The sequence below is a fragment of the Mobula birostris genome, chromosome 3 (genome assembly GCF_030028105.1).
Source record: "Mobula birostris isolate sMobBir1 chromosome 3, sMobBir1.hap1, whole genome shotgun sequence".
In the NCBI taxonomy this organism is placed as follows: Eukaryota; Metazoa; Chordata; class Chondrichthyes; order Myliobatiformes; family Myliobatidae; genus Mobula; species Mobula birostris.
Window position 1 is genome coordinate 221,813,418 of NC_092372.1, and position 15,983 is coordinate 221,829,400.

At 42.6% G+C, this 15,983-nt stretch overlaps 1 protein-coding gene across 1 annotated transcript in view; it reads right to left on the reverse strand.

Annotated features, from left to right (window-relative positions):
• Positions 1–15,983, reverse strand: part of mindy4 (MINDY lysine 48 deubiquitinase 4) — a 280,604-nt gene that overhangs the window by 103,137 nt on the left and 161,484 nt on the right. The window contains exons 12-13 of the mRNA XM_072254193.1: positions 13,685–13,750; positions 8,803–8,870 (exon numbers count right to left, since the gene is read on the reverse strand). Coding sequence (XP_072110294.1) covers positions 8,803–8,870; positions 13,685–13,750 — 134 coding nt within the window. The remainder of the gene's footprint in view (positions 1–8,802; positions 8,871–13,684; positions 13,751–15,983) is intronic.

Genomic DNA, 15,983 nt, shown 5'->3' on the forward strand with positions numbered 1-15,983 from the left:
AAGAGTCTAGTAATAGTGGGATAGAAGCTGTCCTTGAATCTGGCCTCAAGGTTTTGCATCTTTTGCCTGATGGGAGTAGGGAGAACAGAGAAGGGCTGGCGTGGAGAGGCGCATGGATGTGTTAGCTGCTTTCCCAAGGGGCTTAACAGTCTCTGAATTTTTGTTATCCTCAGAAGATAACAGAGAAAGTGTAGTGCAGTTAAACAATAAGGTACAAGATCATAACAAGGTAGATTGCGAGGTCAAGAATCCATCCTATGTCTTGAGCCTGATGATACATGCTGTCAGGGTTTTATACCTTCTGTGCAATAGAAGAAAGGAGAAAAGGGAATTCCGAGACGGCTAGGGTCTTTGATTACACTGATTGCCGCCTTATGCAGGCAGCGATAAGTACAGACACGATCCATGGAAGGGATAATGGCTTCGGTGATGTGCTGCGCTGTATTCACAACTCTGCATGTTCTTGTGGTCATGGGGACAGCAGCTGCCATACCAAGCTGTTATGCATCAGAATAGGATGCTTTCTGTAGGGCATCGATAAAAATTGTGAAGGGTTGACAGGGACATGCCAAATTTCTTTAGCCTTCTCGGGAAGCAGAGGTGTTGGTGAGCTTCCTTGTCCATGGCATTATGTGGTTGGGCCCAGGACAGCTACTGGTGATTTGCTTACCAAAGCTCTCTACCCTTTCATTCTCTGCACTATTAATGTAGACAGGACCATGGGAATGGCACTTTTCCTGAAGTCAATAACCAGATTTTTGTTTGTTATCGAGGGAAAGGCTGTCTTGACACCATGTTACGAAACTCTCCATCTTCTTACTCTATTCCAACTCATTGTTATTTGAGATATGGCCCACTAGGGTGGTATCATCTACAAACTTGTAGGTGGAGTTAATGCGAAATCTGCCATGCAGTCAAGAATTTACTGGATATAGAGTAGAGGCCTTAGCTGCAAACTAGTGGAGTTTTTGCTGCCCAACCTCACTGATTGTGGTCTGTTTGTTAGGAAGTCAAGGATCCAGCTGCAGAAGAAGGTGTTGGGTCCCAGGATTCTGAGATCAGTGATGAGTTTGTAAACTCTACCACAACCAATGGCTGCACTGGGATCTTATTTTGGATTGGCATAATCTCTTTGCACTTCCAATAGCTTTATAAAGCTTGTTTGTAGGGTTGATTGCCAAGCCTGAAGGTTAGGTCATAAATGTGATATCATCAGTGCACAACTGAATGCTGTTTGAAGGTGACAAAACGTTTGTGACCTAACCTCTGGGTTCGGTGAACAATCCTACAAACAAGTGGCCAACACAAGCTACCCATCCTTTTTTTTGCATTCAAAGCTTTAAAGAGGTTATATCTTGATTTACTATAAAGGTCAGGTTCACATCCAAATCCCTTTTGAAAGCTGATCTGTTGGGTTTAACAGTTAGCATGTGAACAATGCTAAGAATGACTGGCAAAGAGAAGACACACCATCAGTTTAAGGAGAAGCTCGCTTCAATGCATCCATCATAGCCATTACCTTCTCATGCTAAGGAAAACAAGATTACTTTTTTTAGGCTGTCCACAGCCCAGACACCGACATTTCTCACATGCCTGAAACAATCTCACAGAGCAAAGCGATTAATAGATAGGTTGGAATTCTACTGTTTATGTAAGTTAAAATACACTGTTCTGTTCCTGCTGTAGGGACAGTTAAACTGGTAAAACAGCTCTAACAGTTGCAGATGTTTCCGATGAATCAAGTGGAATGAGAAGGCTGCTATAAAGGGTTCACTTCATCTAGTCCTAATTCAGTCATACTGGGATGAAATTTTTAAAATCATAGAACATGGAAAACTACAACACAGGAAGAGGCCATTTGGCCCACAAAGGCTATGCTGACCATGATGCTAATTTAAACAAATCCCATCTGCCTGCCCATGGTTCAAATCTATAAGACCATAAAACATAGGAGCAGAACTAGACCATTTGGCCCATTGAGTCTGCTCCAGCATTCCATCAGGGCTGATTTATTATTCTATTCAACCTCATTCTCCTGCCTTCTCTCTGTAACCCTTAAGCCCCTTACTTACCAAGGACCCATCAACCTCCAGCTTAAATATACCCAATGACTTGGCCTGCACAGCCATCTGTGGCAATGAATTCCACAGATTCAGCACCCTCAGGCTAAAGAAAATTTTCCTCATTTCTGTTCTAACTGGAAATCCCTCAATTCTGAGGTTCTGCCATCTGGTCCTAGACCACCCAACTATAGGAAATATCCACTCCACTTCCACTCTAGACCTTTCAATGTTTGATATGTTTCAATGAGATTCCTCCACCCCATTCTTCTAAACTCCAGCGAGTACAGGCCCAGAGCCATCGAATGCTGTTAACCCTTTCATTCTTGAGATTATACTTGTGAATGTCCTATGAATCCTCTCCAATGTCAGTACATCCTTTCTTAGATAAGGATCCCAAAACTGCTCACAATACTCCGTGTGGTCTGACCAATGCCTTATAAAGCCTTCCTCACCACTGACACAACCTCCAAGTTAACATTTAGGGAATCCTGCACAAGGATTCCCAGTGCATTTACACCTCTGATTTTTCTCCCCATTTTGAAAAGTCCATGCCTTTATTCCTTCTATCAAAGTGCATGACCATGCAGTTCCCTCTGCCACTTCTTTGCCCATTCCCCCAATCTGCTTAAGTCCTTCTGCAGACACCCTTCTTCCTCGACACTACTTGCCCATCTAGCTATCTTTGTATCATCTACAAAGCAAAGCTATCAATTCCTTCATCTAAATCACTGACAATAACATGAAAAGAACAGGTCCCAACACTGACCCCTGCAGTACACCACTATCACTGGCAGCCAACCAGAAGAAGTCCTTTTATTCCCAGCCTCCTGCCACTTAATCAATCTTCTATCCATGCTAGTAACTGTCCATTCTCCCCCTCCCTCCACCTTATGCTCTCATCTTTTTTTTTCCAGTCCTTTTGAAGGGGCTCAACCCGGCTGCCTAGCCTGCTGAGTACCTCCAACACTTTGTGTGTGTTGCTCGGATTTCCAGCATCTGCATGATTTTTCATGTTTGTTAGTTCCATGCTAGTATCTTTTCTGTAATACCATGGGCTCTTATCTTGTTAAGCAGCCTCATGTGTCAAAGGTCTTCTGAAAATCCAAATAAACAACTCTCTTTTGTTAGAAGAGATAGAAGCCCTCAACTCCGAGTGGAGTCATCAGGACTCCATCATGACGGGTTTTTTTTTTAGCAGGCTTTCTTATTTTTACGAGGCCCAGTTGCTCGCTCGATGCTCAACCCAGCACAGATGGAAAGCATGTAGGGGAGCTGGCTAGATTCGAACTCGGGAGCCTTTGCTAGCGAAGTCCGGCACTGAAGCCACTATGCCACCAGCCAGCTCTCTTTTGTTATTTCCTCAAAGAATTCCAGCAGATTCTGACAGATTTGTCAGGCAAGAATTCCCCTTTAGAAAACCATTCTGACTTCGGCTTATTTTATCATGTGCTTCCAAGTACCCTGAAACCTCATCCTTCATAATAGACTCCAACATCTTTCCAACCACTAAAGTCAGGTTAACTGGCCTATAATTTCCTTTCATCTGCCTGGCTTCCTTCTTAAAAAGTGGAGTGGGTCTTAAAAGAGCATGGGGAAAAGACCTGAGTGTGACTTTTGAGACAAAGGAGTGGGACAAAATTTGCAAAAATGTCAAAACAATGTCAAGAGACCTGAGGGTGCGCCTTATTCAGTTTAAGATTCTACACCGTTTTTATCTAATAACTCTGGCATCAATATCCAAAATGTCAGCAATATAACTAATGGCATTACTTTAAGTGGATTTTATTTATTTATTTATTGGGCTACAGCACAGAATAGGCCCTTCCAGTCCTTCGAGCCTGCCATCCAGCAATCCCTATCCTAATGATAGGACAATGTTAACCCAATAAACCATCCACAGCTAAGTCTTTGGAATGTGGGAGCAAACCAACGTTCCCAAAGGAAATCCACGTGGTTACAGGGAGAATGCACAAACTCTTTACAGGCAATGGCAGGAATTGAACGCTGGTTGTGGTACTGTAAAGCAGTGTGCTAACTACTACGCTACCATGCCAAGGTGCCTCCTTGCCTGATCCAGAACAGACTAGCACAATTCTTATTGCTCTCATTAACTTGAAAATAATCCCACATTGGAATTTAGAGATGTCTGTGCAAGGAAGGTCAACTGTATGAAGGAGGGCATATACAAAACATTATTCCTCACACTGTCTTAATAATTCTCCTTGTATGTAACTTCACCAGTTATTCAAACCTGTAAAAATTTCATCTAAGTTCTCCATCAGTCAGTACATAAAATGTAATTTGAATTTACAATTCCCACCAGTAATTAGCCCTACATTACTACAGCGACTTCTTCAGGGTCAAACTTGACCTCTTGAGTAATCCAGATTTTCTTTAATTCCTGCACCTGAGCAGCAAGGACAATAAATTTTGCAATTCTCTTCAAAAATCTGTCTTCCTTTCTCTACTTTCAGATGCTCCTTAATACCTATGTTTCTGATTTTTCCTAATACCCTTCTGAGATATTCAGATATTCACTGGCCACTTTATTACGTACAGCAGTGGAACCCAATGCGATCTTCTGCTGCTGTAGCCCATACACTTCAAGTTTTGACTTGTTGTGCGTTCACCAACGCTCTTCTGCACACTACTGTTGTAATGAGTGGTTATGTGAGTTACTGTTGCATTCCTGTCAGCTTGAACTAGTCGGGCCATTCTCCTATGACACCCCCCCCCCCCCATTAACAAGGCATTTTCTCCCACAGAACTGCTGCTCACTGGATGTCTTTTGTTTATTGCACCATTCTCTGTAAACTCAATGACCTCTGTGGCACTGAATTCCAGATTCACCACCCTCTAGCTGAAAAAATATCCTCCTCACCTCAGTTTTAAAGGGACATCCCTTTATTTTGAAGCTGTGCCCTCAGATCCCAGACTTGCCTATGAAAGAAAACATCCTTTGTATGCTTTGTCCGAGCTTTGAAGTATCTGGTAGGTAGGTTTCAATGAGATCCCCACCATCCTCTTCCACTCCATCAAGTATTGACCTCAAGACACTCCTGATTAAGCCTTTCATCAGTGGGATCATTTTTGTAAAGATTTGTTGCTTTATATTTAAGAGGAGTTGTTGTTGTTCCTCTCCCTGCCGTATGGCATATTGGGCAGCATTTTTGCTGTTTCCGTAACACTTGACTGTTTTTTACAAGGCCGAGTTGCTAGCTCGACATTCAACCTGGCACAGATGGAAAACATTCAAGGGGCTGCCCGGATTCAAACTCGGAGCCATGTTGAAAGGACTAGATAGGAAGGATGTTTCTATGTGGGGGTATCCAGAACTAGAGGGTACAGCTTCAAAATTAAGGGGTGTCCTTTTAGAACAGAAAGAAGGAGTAATTTTTTTTAGCCAGAGAGTAGCAAATCTGTGGAATGCTCTGTAACACACTATGGTGGAGGCCAAGTCCATGGTTATCGCTAAGGCAGATGTGATAGTTTCTTGAGTGGTCAGGACACTAAAGGATATGGTGAGAAGGTAGGTGTATGGGGTTGAGTGGTTTCCGGGATCAGCTATGACAGAATGGTGGAGCAGACTCAATGGGCTGAATAGCCTAGTTCTGCTCCTATGCTTTATGGTCTTATGCACAATAATGAACCAGGCCTTGGAGAGGCGGCAGAGGAGATTTGCTGGAATATTTCTGGAGTTCATTATCTGGAGTGACTGGAGATGCTTTTTTTTTTTGTAGAGATACAGCAAGGTAATGGAACATTCTGGCCCACTGAAACATTAGGTGATTTAAGCCTACAAAAACTAGTGGATTTGGCCCCTCCCTATCATTGAGCACATCTCCAAGGAGTAGGAAAGCAGCATTCATCATCAAGAACCCTCACCATCCAGGCCATGCTCTCTTTTCTCTGCTGCCTTCTGTTTTACTGAGTGCTATCTTTCATTGATTCTATTGTGTTTCTTAGTACATACTATGGAAGCCTGCAAGAAAATTAATCTCATGGTTGTACTTTACTTTGAACTTTGAAGGAGAAGTAGTGAGTATCTGCCTCCACACAAGGGTTAACCCAAATTACAAACAGGAAATACTCAGTCGGGCAGGCAGAATCTGTGACAAGAGAAACAAGATATAGCGTTTCAGGCCAGTAACCTTTTATCATTAATTGATATTAATAAATGGTCACTAAACTGAAACCCTAAATCTATTTCCCTCACCATGCAATTTTCTGTTTTTATTTCAGATTCACAGCATATGCAGTTTCTTTTCTGGCTCTTTAACTAGGATCTGTTGTCCAGTTGTGGCTACCAGACATCAAGACTATGGTATGTCACCACTGATTCTGGGAAATTTCTACAACTATACTATGGAGAGGATTCTGACTGGTTGATATGGAGGTGTCAATTCATAGGATTGGGAAGAAAAAACTCCATAGGATTGAAAATTCAGTCAGCTCCATTATGGGCGCTAGCCTCTCTATCATTAAAGACAGCTTCAAAAGGCAATGCCTCAAGAAGCCAACATTTATCATGAAGGGCCACGCCCTCTTACTACTACCATCAGGGAGGAGGTACAGGAGCCTGAAGACCCACACTCAACGTTTTAGCAGTACCTTCTTCCCTCCAGTCATCAGATTTATGAACAGATCATGAAAACTGCCTCATCATTTGCTCTGTTTTTGCACTACTTATTTTCACATTTTTTATTGTAACTCACAGTAACATAGAACATAGAATAGTACAGCACAGTACAGGCCCTTCGGTCCACAATGTTGTGCCGACCCTCAAACCCTGCCTCCCATATAACCCCCCACCTTAGTGGTCTCTTAAATTTCACTAGTGTATCTGCCTCCACCACTGGCTCAGGCAGTGCATTCCACTCACCAACCACTGTCTGAGTAAAAAACTTCCTCTAATATCCCCCTTGAACTTCCTACCCCTTACCTTAAAGCCATGTCCTCTTGTATTGAGCAGTGGTGCCCTGGGGAAGAGGCGCTGGCTATCCACTCTATCTATTCCTCTTATTATCTTGTACACCTCTATCATGTCTCCTCTCATCCTCCTTCTCTCCAAAGAGTAAAGCCCTAGCTCCCTTAATCTCTGATCATAATGCATACTCTCTAAACCAGGCAGCATCCTGGTAAATCTCCTCTGTACCCTTTCCAATGCTCCACATCCTTCCTATAGTGAGGCGACCAGGACTGGACACAGTACTCCAAGTGTGGCTTAACCAGAGTTTTACAGAGCTGCATCATTACATCGCGACTCTTAAACTCTATCCCTCGACTTATGAAAGCTAACACCCCATAAGCTTTCTTAACTACCCTATCCACCTGTGAGGCAACTTTCAGGGATCTGTGGACATGTACCCCAAGATCCCTCTGCTCCTCCACACTACCGAGTATCCTGCCATTTACTTTGTACTCTGCCTTGGAGTTTGTCCTTCCAAAGTGTACCACCTCACACTTCTCCGGGTTGAACTCCATCTGCCACCTCTCAGTCCACTTCTGCATCCTATCAATGTCTCTCTGCAATCTTCAACAATCCTCTACACTATCTTCAACACCACCAACCTTTGTATCGTCTGCAAACTTGCCAACCCACCCTTCTACCCCGACATCCAGGTCGTTAATAAAAATCACGAAAAGTAGAGGTCCCAGAACAGATCCTTGTGGGACACCACTAGTCACAATCCTCCAATATGAATGTACTCCCTCACTCCCTCCACCACCACCCTCTGCCTTCTGCAGGCAAGCCAATTCTGAATCCACCTGGCCAAACTTCCCTGGATCCCATGCCTTCTGACTTTCTGAATAAGCCTACAGTGTGAAACCTTGTCAAATGCCTTACTAAAATCCATATAGATCACATCCACTGCACTACCCTCATCTATATGCCTGGTCACCTCCTCAAAGAACTCTATCAGGCATGTTAGACACGATCTGCCCTTCACAAAGCCATGCTGACTATCCCTGATCAGACCATGATTCTCTAAATGCCTATAGATCCTATCTCTAAGAATCTTTTCCAACAGCTTTCCCACCACAGATGTAAGGCTCACTGGTCTATAATTACCCGGACTATCCCTACTACCTTTTTTGAACAAGGGGACAACATTTGCCTCCCTCCAGTCCTCCGGTATCATTCCCGTAGACAACGAGGACATAAAGCTCCTAGCAGAGGCTCAGCAATCTCTTCCCTCGCCTTGTGGAGCAGCCTGGGGAATATTCCATCGGGCCCTGGGGACTTATTCATCCTAATGTATTTTAACGACTCCAACACCTCCTCTACTTCAATATCAACATGCTCCAGAACATCAACCTCACTCATATTGTCCTCACCATCAAGTTCCCTCTCATTGGTGAATACTGAAGAGAAGTATTCATTGAGGACCTCGCTCACTTCCACAGCATCTTTATGTATTACACTGTACTGCTGCCACAAAGCAACAAATTTTATGGCAATACGTCAGTGTCTAAAACCTACCCAATGTTAGTCGATAGTCATCAACACTACGATTAGAGGCTGAGCTCTGAACACCTGAGCACTGAGGACCCTCATCACTGAAATTGAGGGTGGCTGAGTCTTTGCATAGATTCTTTGATTTGCTGTTAGCTTTTCACCTGCTTCCACAATCTCATCTCACTACTAGAAACATTGCTTGATTTATTTCATGGAGATAAGAAGTATAGTTTGACATTAATAACCAAGAAATCTTGAAAAGCACATCAGAGTACTCACAATTCAATGGATCTGGATAAAATAGCAGAGAGTGTCAGAAGAATGCAGCCAAATGGTCCAATCTCAAACTAAAAAATAGATTAGGGGAAATAAAAACAAATTTCATCATTTGCTTTTAAAAACACACAAAACATCAGTTCAAATGTCTTCATTACAGATTTCTGGTACGATAAAACTTGGAGGAAAGAAAAAGTCATTTAGCTTGTCGCACTGACACACACTGTTTGAAATGATATTCAGTGATTGCATTCTCTCTACTTTTATCTCTGACCCCTCCACACAGTTAACCTAAATCCACAATAAATGTTGGACCTGCCATGACCACACCTTCCAGCAGGCCATCCAGGTGGCTTCAACCGTCCTGACATTTTGGACAAAATTTTTGTTTAGCCATTGGTATATATTAGGAGATTGTAGTGGTGAGAGAGAAGTATATGTTGTGTGGGTACATGTAGTAACTGATGATGTTTTGGACAACATTGACAAGGGAAAGCACAATGGCGAAGAAAACAGCAGAAGACCAAAGATAGAACCTCTGGGAATACCAGAGAAAACAATGTGGTCAAGGACACAAGAGACTGCCAAATATAATTCTCTAACTACAACCAGATGGATGGTAATGAAACTAAGTTAGGGTAATCCCCTCCATTTGCACTGATAAGCCACTAATTGCCCATTAGACGTACAAGTGCAAATTTGTACAGAACTGATACAATGAAAGATAAGTACATGAGACAGAGTGGTTTATATAATAGTTGGGTGGGGGAAAAAACATTGCCAAGCAGATGGCCAAAGGGCCTGCTTCTAAACTGGAAATTTAATGCACAACAAAATTGTGTGCACTTCCAGTCACCGACCTACAGAAAAGATGTAAATAAGATTGAAAGTGCAGAGAAAATTTACGAGGGTGTTGCCAGGACTTGAGTAACAGGGAAAGGCTGAATAGGTTCGGACTTTATTCCCTAGAGCGCAGGAGAATGAGAGGAGATTTGGTAACGACATAGAAAATTACGAGGGATAGAAAATTACGAGGGGTACAGATAGGGTAAATGCAAGCAGGCTTTTTTCCCCACTGAGGCTGGGTGAGACTAGAACTCCACATCATGTTGAGAGTGAAAGGTGAAATATTTAAGGGGATCCTGAGGGGAAACTTCTTCATCAGAGGGTGGTGCAAGTGTTGAATGAGCCGCCAGCAGAATGGAAACTATTGATACAAGTACGTTCAATGTGACTAGGTAGAATTGCAGTTCTGCACAGACTAGAAGGGCCAAAAGGCCTGTCTCTGTACTGTTGTGCTCTATGGAAGAAGGCAATGGCAAATTACTTTTGTAGAAAAATTTGTCAAGAACAATCAAGGTCAAAGACCATGATCACCCACATCATACAATATGACACATAATGATGATGATGATGAGTGCTCTATGACTCTACACCTTTACCAGATGTTCTCAACTAAAGCTGGGGTGAGCACGACAAACCACTACACTTGAGTAAACCACATCTACTATTCTGGCTTCGGACAAGGTACTCATCAGTTTTCAGCAATAATATTTCCCTCAGCTGACAAAGTAGAGGTACAGCACCAACTGCTTCCCTTTCTGCAAACCAGACTCAGCATTGCCACTGCTCAGCTGGCCTACCCCAACCTTGAGCTTAAGCTAAGTGATCCCATCAATATTTCATCCCATGATGCGTCACTCGCCAAGCATCCCAACTTCGATGACCAACACCAGCTCACAGTCTAGCTCTCGATCTCCAATACTTCCCTAACCTCAACCTCCCTATCTCTTCAGCTGCCTTCACTCTTTAACACTCCTCTTGGAGGAGGCGCACATGAACCTTTGCCTGACCTGGAAGGGATAAGCAACTCACCAGCCTCTGCCACCAGCACATCATTCTCCATTATTTCCGTCAGTTGCACAAGGATCACACAGCCTGTCACATTGTCTATTTCCCACCATTTTCTGCCTTCTGCAGGGACCACTCTTGCTGAGCTTTCCTGGTCCGCTCATTCGTCCTCATCCACCCCTTCCATTTCCCTGTCACTTTCCCTCTGCTAACACAGGAGATGCAACATGGAAGTAGTGGCACACGCGACCATTCCAAATGATATCGTATGTGTTAACTAGTGGCCGTGCACAATCCTGATCTGATGGAGACAGCCGTGAGAAGCACGGAGGAACACCTGGAGAAACTTCTGAAATGCCTGCTTCGCTGCCGCTGCTACTGTGCGATCAAGAATCTCCAGAGGGGAAGGCCCCAAATCCTCGGCTTTGCCTACTGCTTATTGCCGGGGCCGGGGTCGAAGCACTCAGCAGAGATGGTGCTCAGTGCTCAGTGTCAGAGAGCTGGTCAGAGGCTCGGAGTTTTCGGACAGACTCGGAGTCGGACTGTGGTCGGGTGATTCCAGGGTGCTGCATCGGCAAGTTTGCGGCGCTGGAGGTTCACCGTCTGCGTGAGATGATGGGACTTTCGAGAGACTTTGAGACTTTTTACCGTGCCCATGGTCTGTTCTTTATCAAATTATGGTACTGCTTTGCACTGTTGTAACTATATGTTATAATTATGTGTTTTTTTTCAGTTTTTCAGTCAATTTGTCATGTGTTTCTGTGATATCATTCTGGAGAAACATTGTATCATTTCTTAATGCATGCATTACTAAATGACAATAAAAGATTACTGTGTGTCCTCATAATCTAATAATCTAATCTAATCTAACGCAGTGCTCTTACAGCTCAGGGCATTGAAGTTCGGAGTTCATTTCCGGTGTCCTCTGTAAGAAAGTTCGTATGTCCTTCCCCATGTGCACATGGGTTTCCTCCAGGTGCTCTGGTTTGCTTCTACATTCCATAGACATACTGACTAGTAAGTTAAATGGTTATTGTAAATTGTCCAGTGATTGGGCTAGGGTTAAACAAAAGGGCTGCTGGACGGCACAGCATGTTGGGCTGGAAGGCCTGTTCTGCTCAGTATCTCTAAATAACTGAATAAACGCTTGTCTAATTCATCACTTGGTTCCACTTAGTGCCTGCCAGCTCCTGTTTCACCCCTCTCCTCACTCTTTGTATGGGCATCTCCTATCTATACTCTCAGATTTAATGCAGGATCTCGATCATCTCCCCTCTACTTCCACAGATGCTGCTCAGCCCAACGAGTTCCTCCAGTAGTTTGCTTTTTGCTCTAAATTCCAGCATCTGCAGTCATCTGCATCTCCACTTAGTACAGACATCTGGAAATCTAGAAGACTTGAACTTTTGGGAATAGGCAGCATAATTGGGAGAAAACCAAAAAGAGAATGGAACAGAGGAATATACTGATGGAGTGAAACTAAGCTCAAGTGAAGCATACTTATGTCAGAGACTAGCCAAGTAGAATGCCAGCTTTTTCACCAGAAATTCTATGTAATCCCAATTGAACTGCCCCCTGGGCAGAAGAACTCCAAGAAACAATGAGAAGTTTTAAAACTTAAAATAATGCTAAGTCTTAAAGAATTCTTCAGTAGTCAATGGTGACAAAAAACAAAATAACCATAGTAAAGAAGAAACATGTTTCTTAATGCAGAAACATATCCAGCAGATACTGGAAATGCAGAGCAATATACACAAAATGCTGGAGGAACTCAGTAGGTCAGGCAGCATCTATGGAAATGAACAGTCTAAGTTTCAGGCCAAAACCCTTCATCAGAACTGGAAAGGATGGGGGATGATGCCAGAGTATGAAGGTGGGGGAAGGGGAAAGAGATCGAGCTAGAAAGTAATAGGTGAAGCAGGTCAGTGAGGATGGGAAAGTTAGAAGCTAAGTAATGCAGGAAGTTAAAGCTAGATATAGTTATAGGGCAATAGTTATCAAAGATGAAAGACTTTATGTCATTTTAACAAGAATTAGGATTTTAGTTTAGTTTTAATTTAATTTTTGGTTGATTTGGTCAAATAGCTGCCCTTTGTGCTATAGACTTCAATGTACATTGAATTTAAAACGGTTTTTCTACAGAAATGCCTTGTAAAAATGAAAACAAGTATAATCATGCAGGTCGTGTAACACCCCACTTAAGTTTGAGAACAGGAGTAGCAAGGCTGCTCACACTATGGGGTCTATGTTCCCCATCCCAATCATCAATACCAGAACTTGGCTCTTGCACTACTTACTCCAAGCACAACACGAGGTAATTTGAGGCGTTCACACTGACAACAACTGTCTATGCCGTGTGGGGGAACAGCTTCACTTCCAAGAATAATCACATACTTCACTGATGCCCACTGATGTGATGTGATGCACACGTTCTACTTTGTCAGCCGTACAACCAAGCTCATTGAATGTAAGCGAAAACACAAATTCTAGCAACCCAAAACACACACAGACTCCTGATAAAAATAAATTCTCAGCAAGTGCTGAGAATTGAAAATCCAACAAGAATGCTACAAAGCAAAATGCCCTTGTCATTTCACAGAAGAGCAATCAGACAATTGAGAGATGAGTCAAAGGCTTTTAAGAAAAGGGAGGTGGAGAAGCTGGGGCTCTTTGGTGCAGCAAACATGAAATAAAGGGTAAAGAACACTCAAGAGACCAGCACTGGAAGACAAGAGTACAGTGTTTTGCAGAAATGATGGAGGAACAAGCATCTGAGAGTTTAGAGAATCTTGAAAGCTATTGCTAGTTCAGAATATAAAGATAGGGTTGACTGGTGAATGACACCTGACAAATTTTAAATAAGTTCAAGTTTACAAATATTTAATGAGCTACCAACATTTCTGACAAAACCCCATCACCTTAAACAATTCTCTCACCAGGCTGTATGTCTGTTAGGCAATCCATACAGACTCATAACTCTAGTAAAACAAAAAAATTTAAGACAAAAAAGCTGAAAAAAACGTGCAGTTCAAACCTGGCCAACATTTTGTTGAAGGAAGGTGGTCAGATCTTTGAAGTTGGTCAGTGTATTCAATATAATCTGAAAGGGAAAATATACTACTTGTTACTTCAATAATACAATAACAGTTTGAAAAGATTTCTCCCATTGTTATGATTGACCTTGCTCTATGAGTGTACATCAGTAACAACAAAGTTGATTATTAGTAAATGTTTTTAACGTCAATCTATATAAGAGGCATTTTCTAGAATGGATAGCCAGAAACTCTCTCACATGGCAGAATTAACTAATATAAACATGGCTTAATTTTAAGGTGTTTGGAGAAAAGTATAGAAAGGACATAAAGGGTAAATTCTTTACACATGCTTGGAACACCTTGCATGTGGTGGTAAAGGCAAATACATTAGGGGCATTTAAGAAACTCTTCGATAGACACAGGAATAATACAAATGAAGGGTTATGTAGAAGGAAAGGGTTAGATTGTTCTTATGCAAACAACAGGAATTCTGACGAAGGGTCTCGGCCTGAAATGTCGACTGTACCTCTTCCTAGAGGTGCTGCCTGGCCTGCTGCGTTCACCAGCAACTTTGATGTGTGTTGCTAGATTGTTCTTATAGTTGGTTAAAAGGTTGGCACTAGATTGTGGGCTGAAGGGCCTGTACTGTGCTCTAATGTTCTATGACCTGTTCACAAGAAATTTTCATTTCATACTCCTGAAATATGATTCAAAGTATGTCAATGATAACAAAGGCTCCCTTTTCAAATGAGCATCGTTCTGCCCACCTGAAATCTGTGGTTTGGGATAAACTACCCACCACCTTGCTCAATGGATGAGGTGACCATCCACTAACCTATGGCATTTGCGGCAGCGTAATTTGGCTTGCAGTTGTTAGTGCACTTTAAATTTAGGACACAGAAGCAGACATCACTTGTGATGCAGCTCAAGAAAATATTCCAGGGAACCATGGGCTTTTTTTCCCCTTCTTACCCAGTCGCAGTGTCCAGGGCAATCACAGGACAGAGAACACACACAGTCAATGTATAGAGGATAAGACAAACAAGAAATGTTCAACTGATTACTACAAAAAATGCAGAAAAATAAGACTGGAGAACATTCCAGTCACATCTATGCCAGTTCTTTGAAGGCTAAAAAATGAGTGCTGTTCCTCAGTTCTAAAATGTTCTCAATTTTTTCCATCAGTTTGTAATCTTATCCACGTTAGACTTCAGATTAGTCACGCTCTAGAGAACTGACACAAAAAACTAAGTTGATTTAATGCAGTAAGTGACTTACTGCAACACTGTTATATGTGTCATCTTTCAGATGAACCAAAACCCCATTTACTATCTCAGGTGGTCGCAAAAGATCCCATAATCAGATTATGGCTCTCTGATACAACAATCAGTGTTTACTCCACAAATAATTTACTGATGCAGTGCAGTCAGCAAGCACATTCCTAAATTATAAAAGCAGCTAAAATGCAGAAATAATTGGCTCCAATATGCTGAGGAAAGGCATTTATAATTGCAAGCTGCCTTATCCAATTCTTGAGTATTAATGGGGTGAATTATACAAATGCACAGAGAACTACTGCCGCAAACACAAGGAATTCTGCAGATGCCGGAAATTCAAGCAACACACATGAAAGTTGCTGGTGAACGCAGCAGGCCAGGCAGTATCTCTAGGAAGAGGTACAGTCGACGTTTCGGGCCGAGACCCTTCGTCAGGACTAACTGAAGGAAGAGCTAGTAAGAGATTTGAAAGTGGGAGGGGGAGGGGGAGATCCAAAATGATAGGAGAAGACACTTGGCTCCATCCCTCCCCCTCCCGTCTTCTCCCATCATTTTGGATCTCCCCTTCCCCCTCCCACTTTCAAATCTCTTACTAGCTCTTCCTTCAGTTAGTCCTGACGAAGGGTCTCAGTCCGAAACATCAACTGTACCTCTTCCTAGAGATGCTGCCTGGCCTGCTGAGAACTACTGCCATTCGGCCAAAGTGAAATCCTGTATATATGCTTGCACAGTGCCTGGTTTCATGCAAACCGAGCAAAGTCCAGCAGCAAGTTGGTCTTATGAGAATTTCCTAGTACAATGCTGGGATAAGTGTATCAAGATGCTTTGTCAATCAGACTTGGCCCAGAACCCGAAACATCACTGATTCCACGAAGACACAGGTCCAGATTAAAAGGGAAAAGAAAAGTGAAGTCATCAATAATTATTTTGCTTGGTTTATATTATTGGTATTGGTTTATTGGTACTTAGATGGATTTTGTATCTTCTGCTTGATGGGAGAGGGGAGAAGACAGAATGTCCG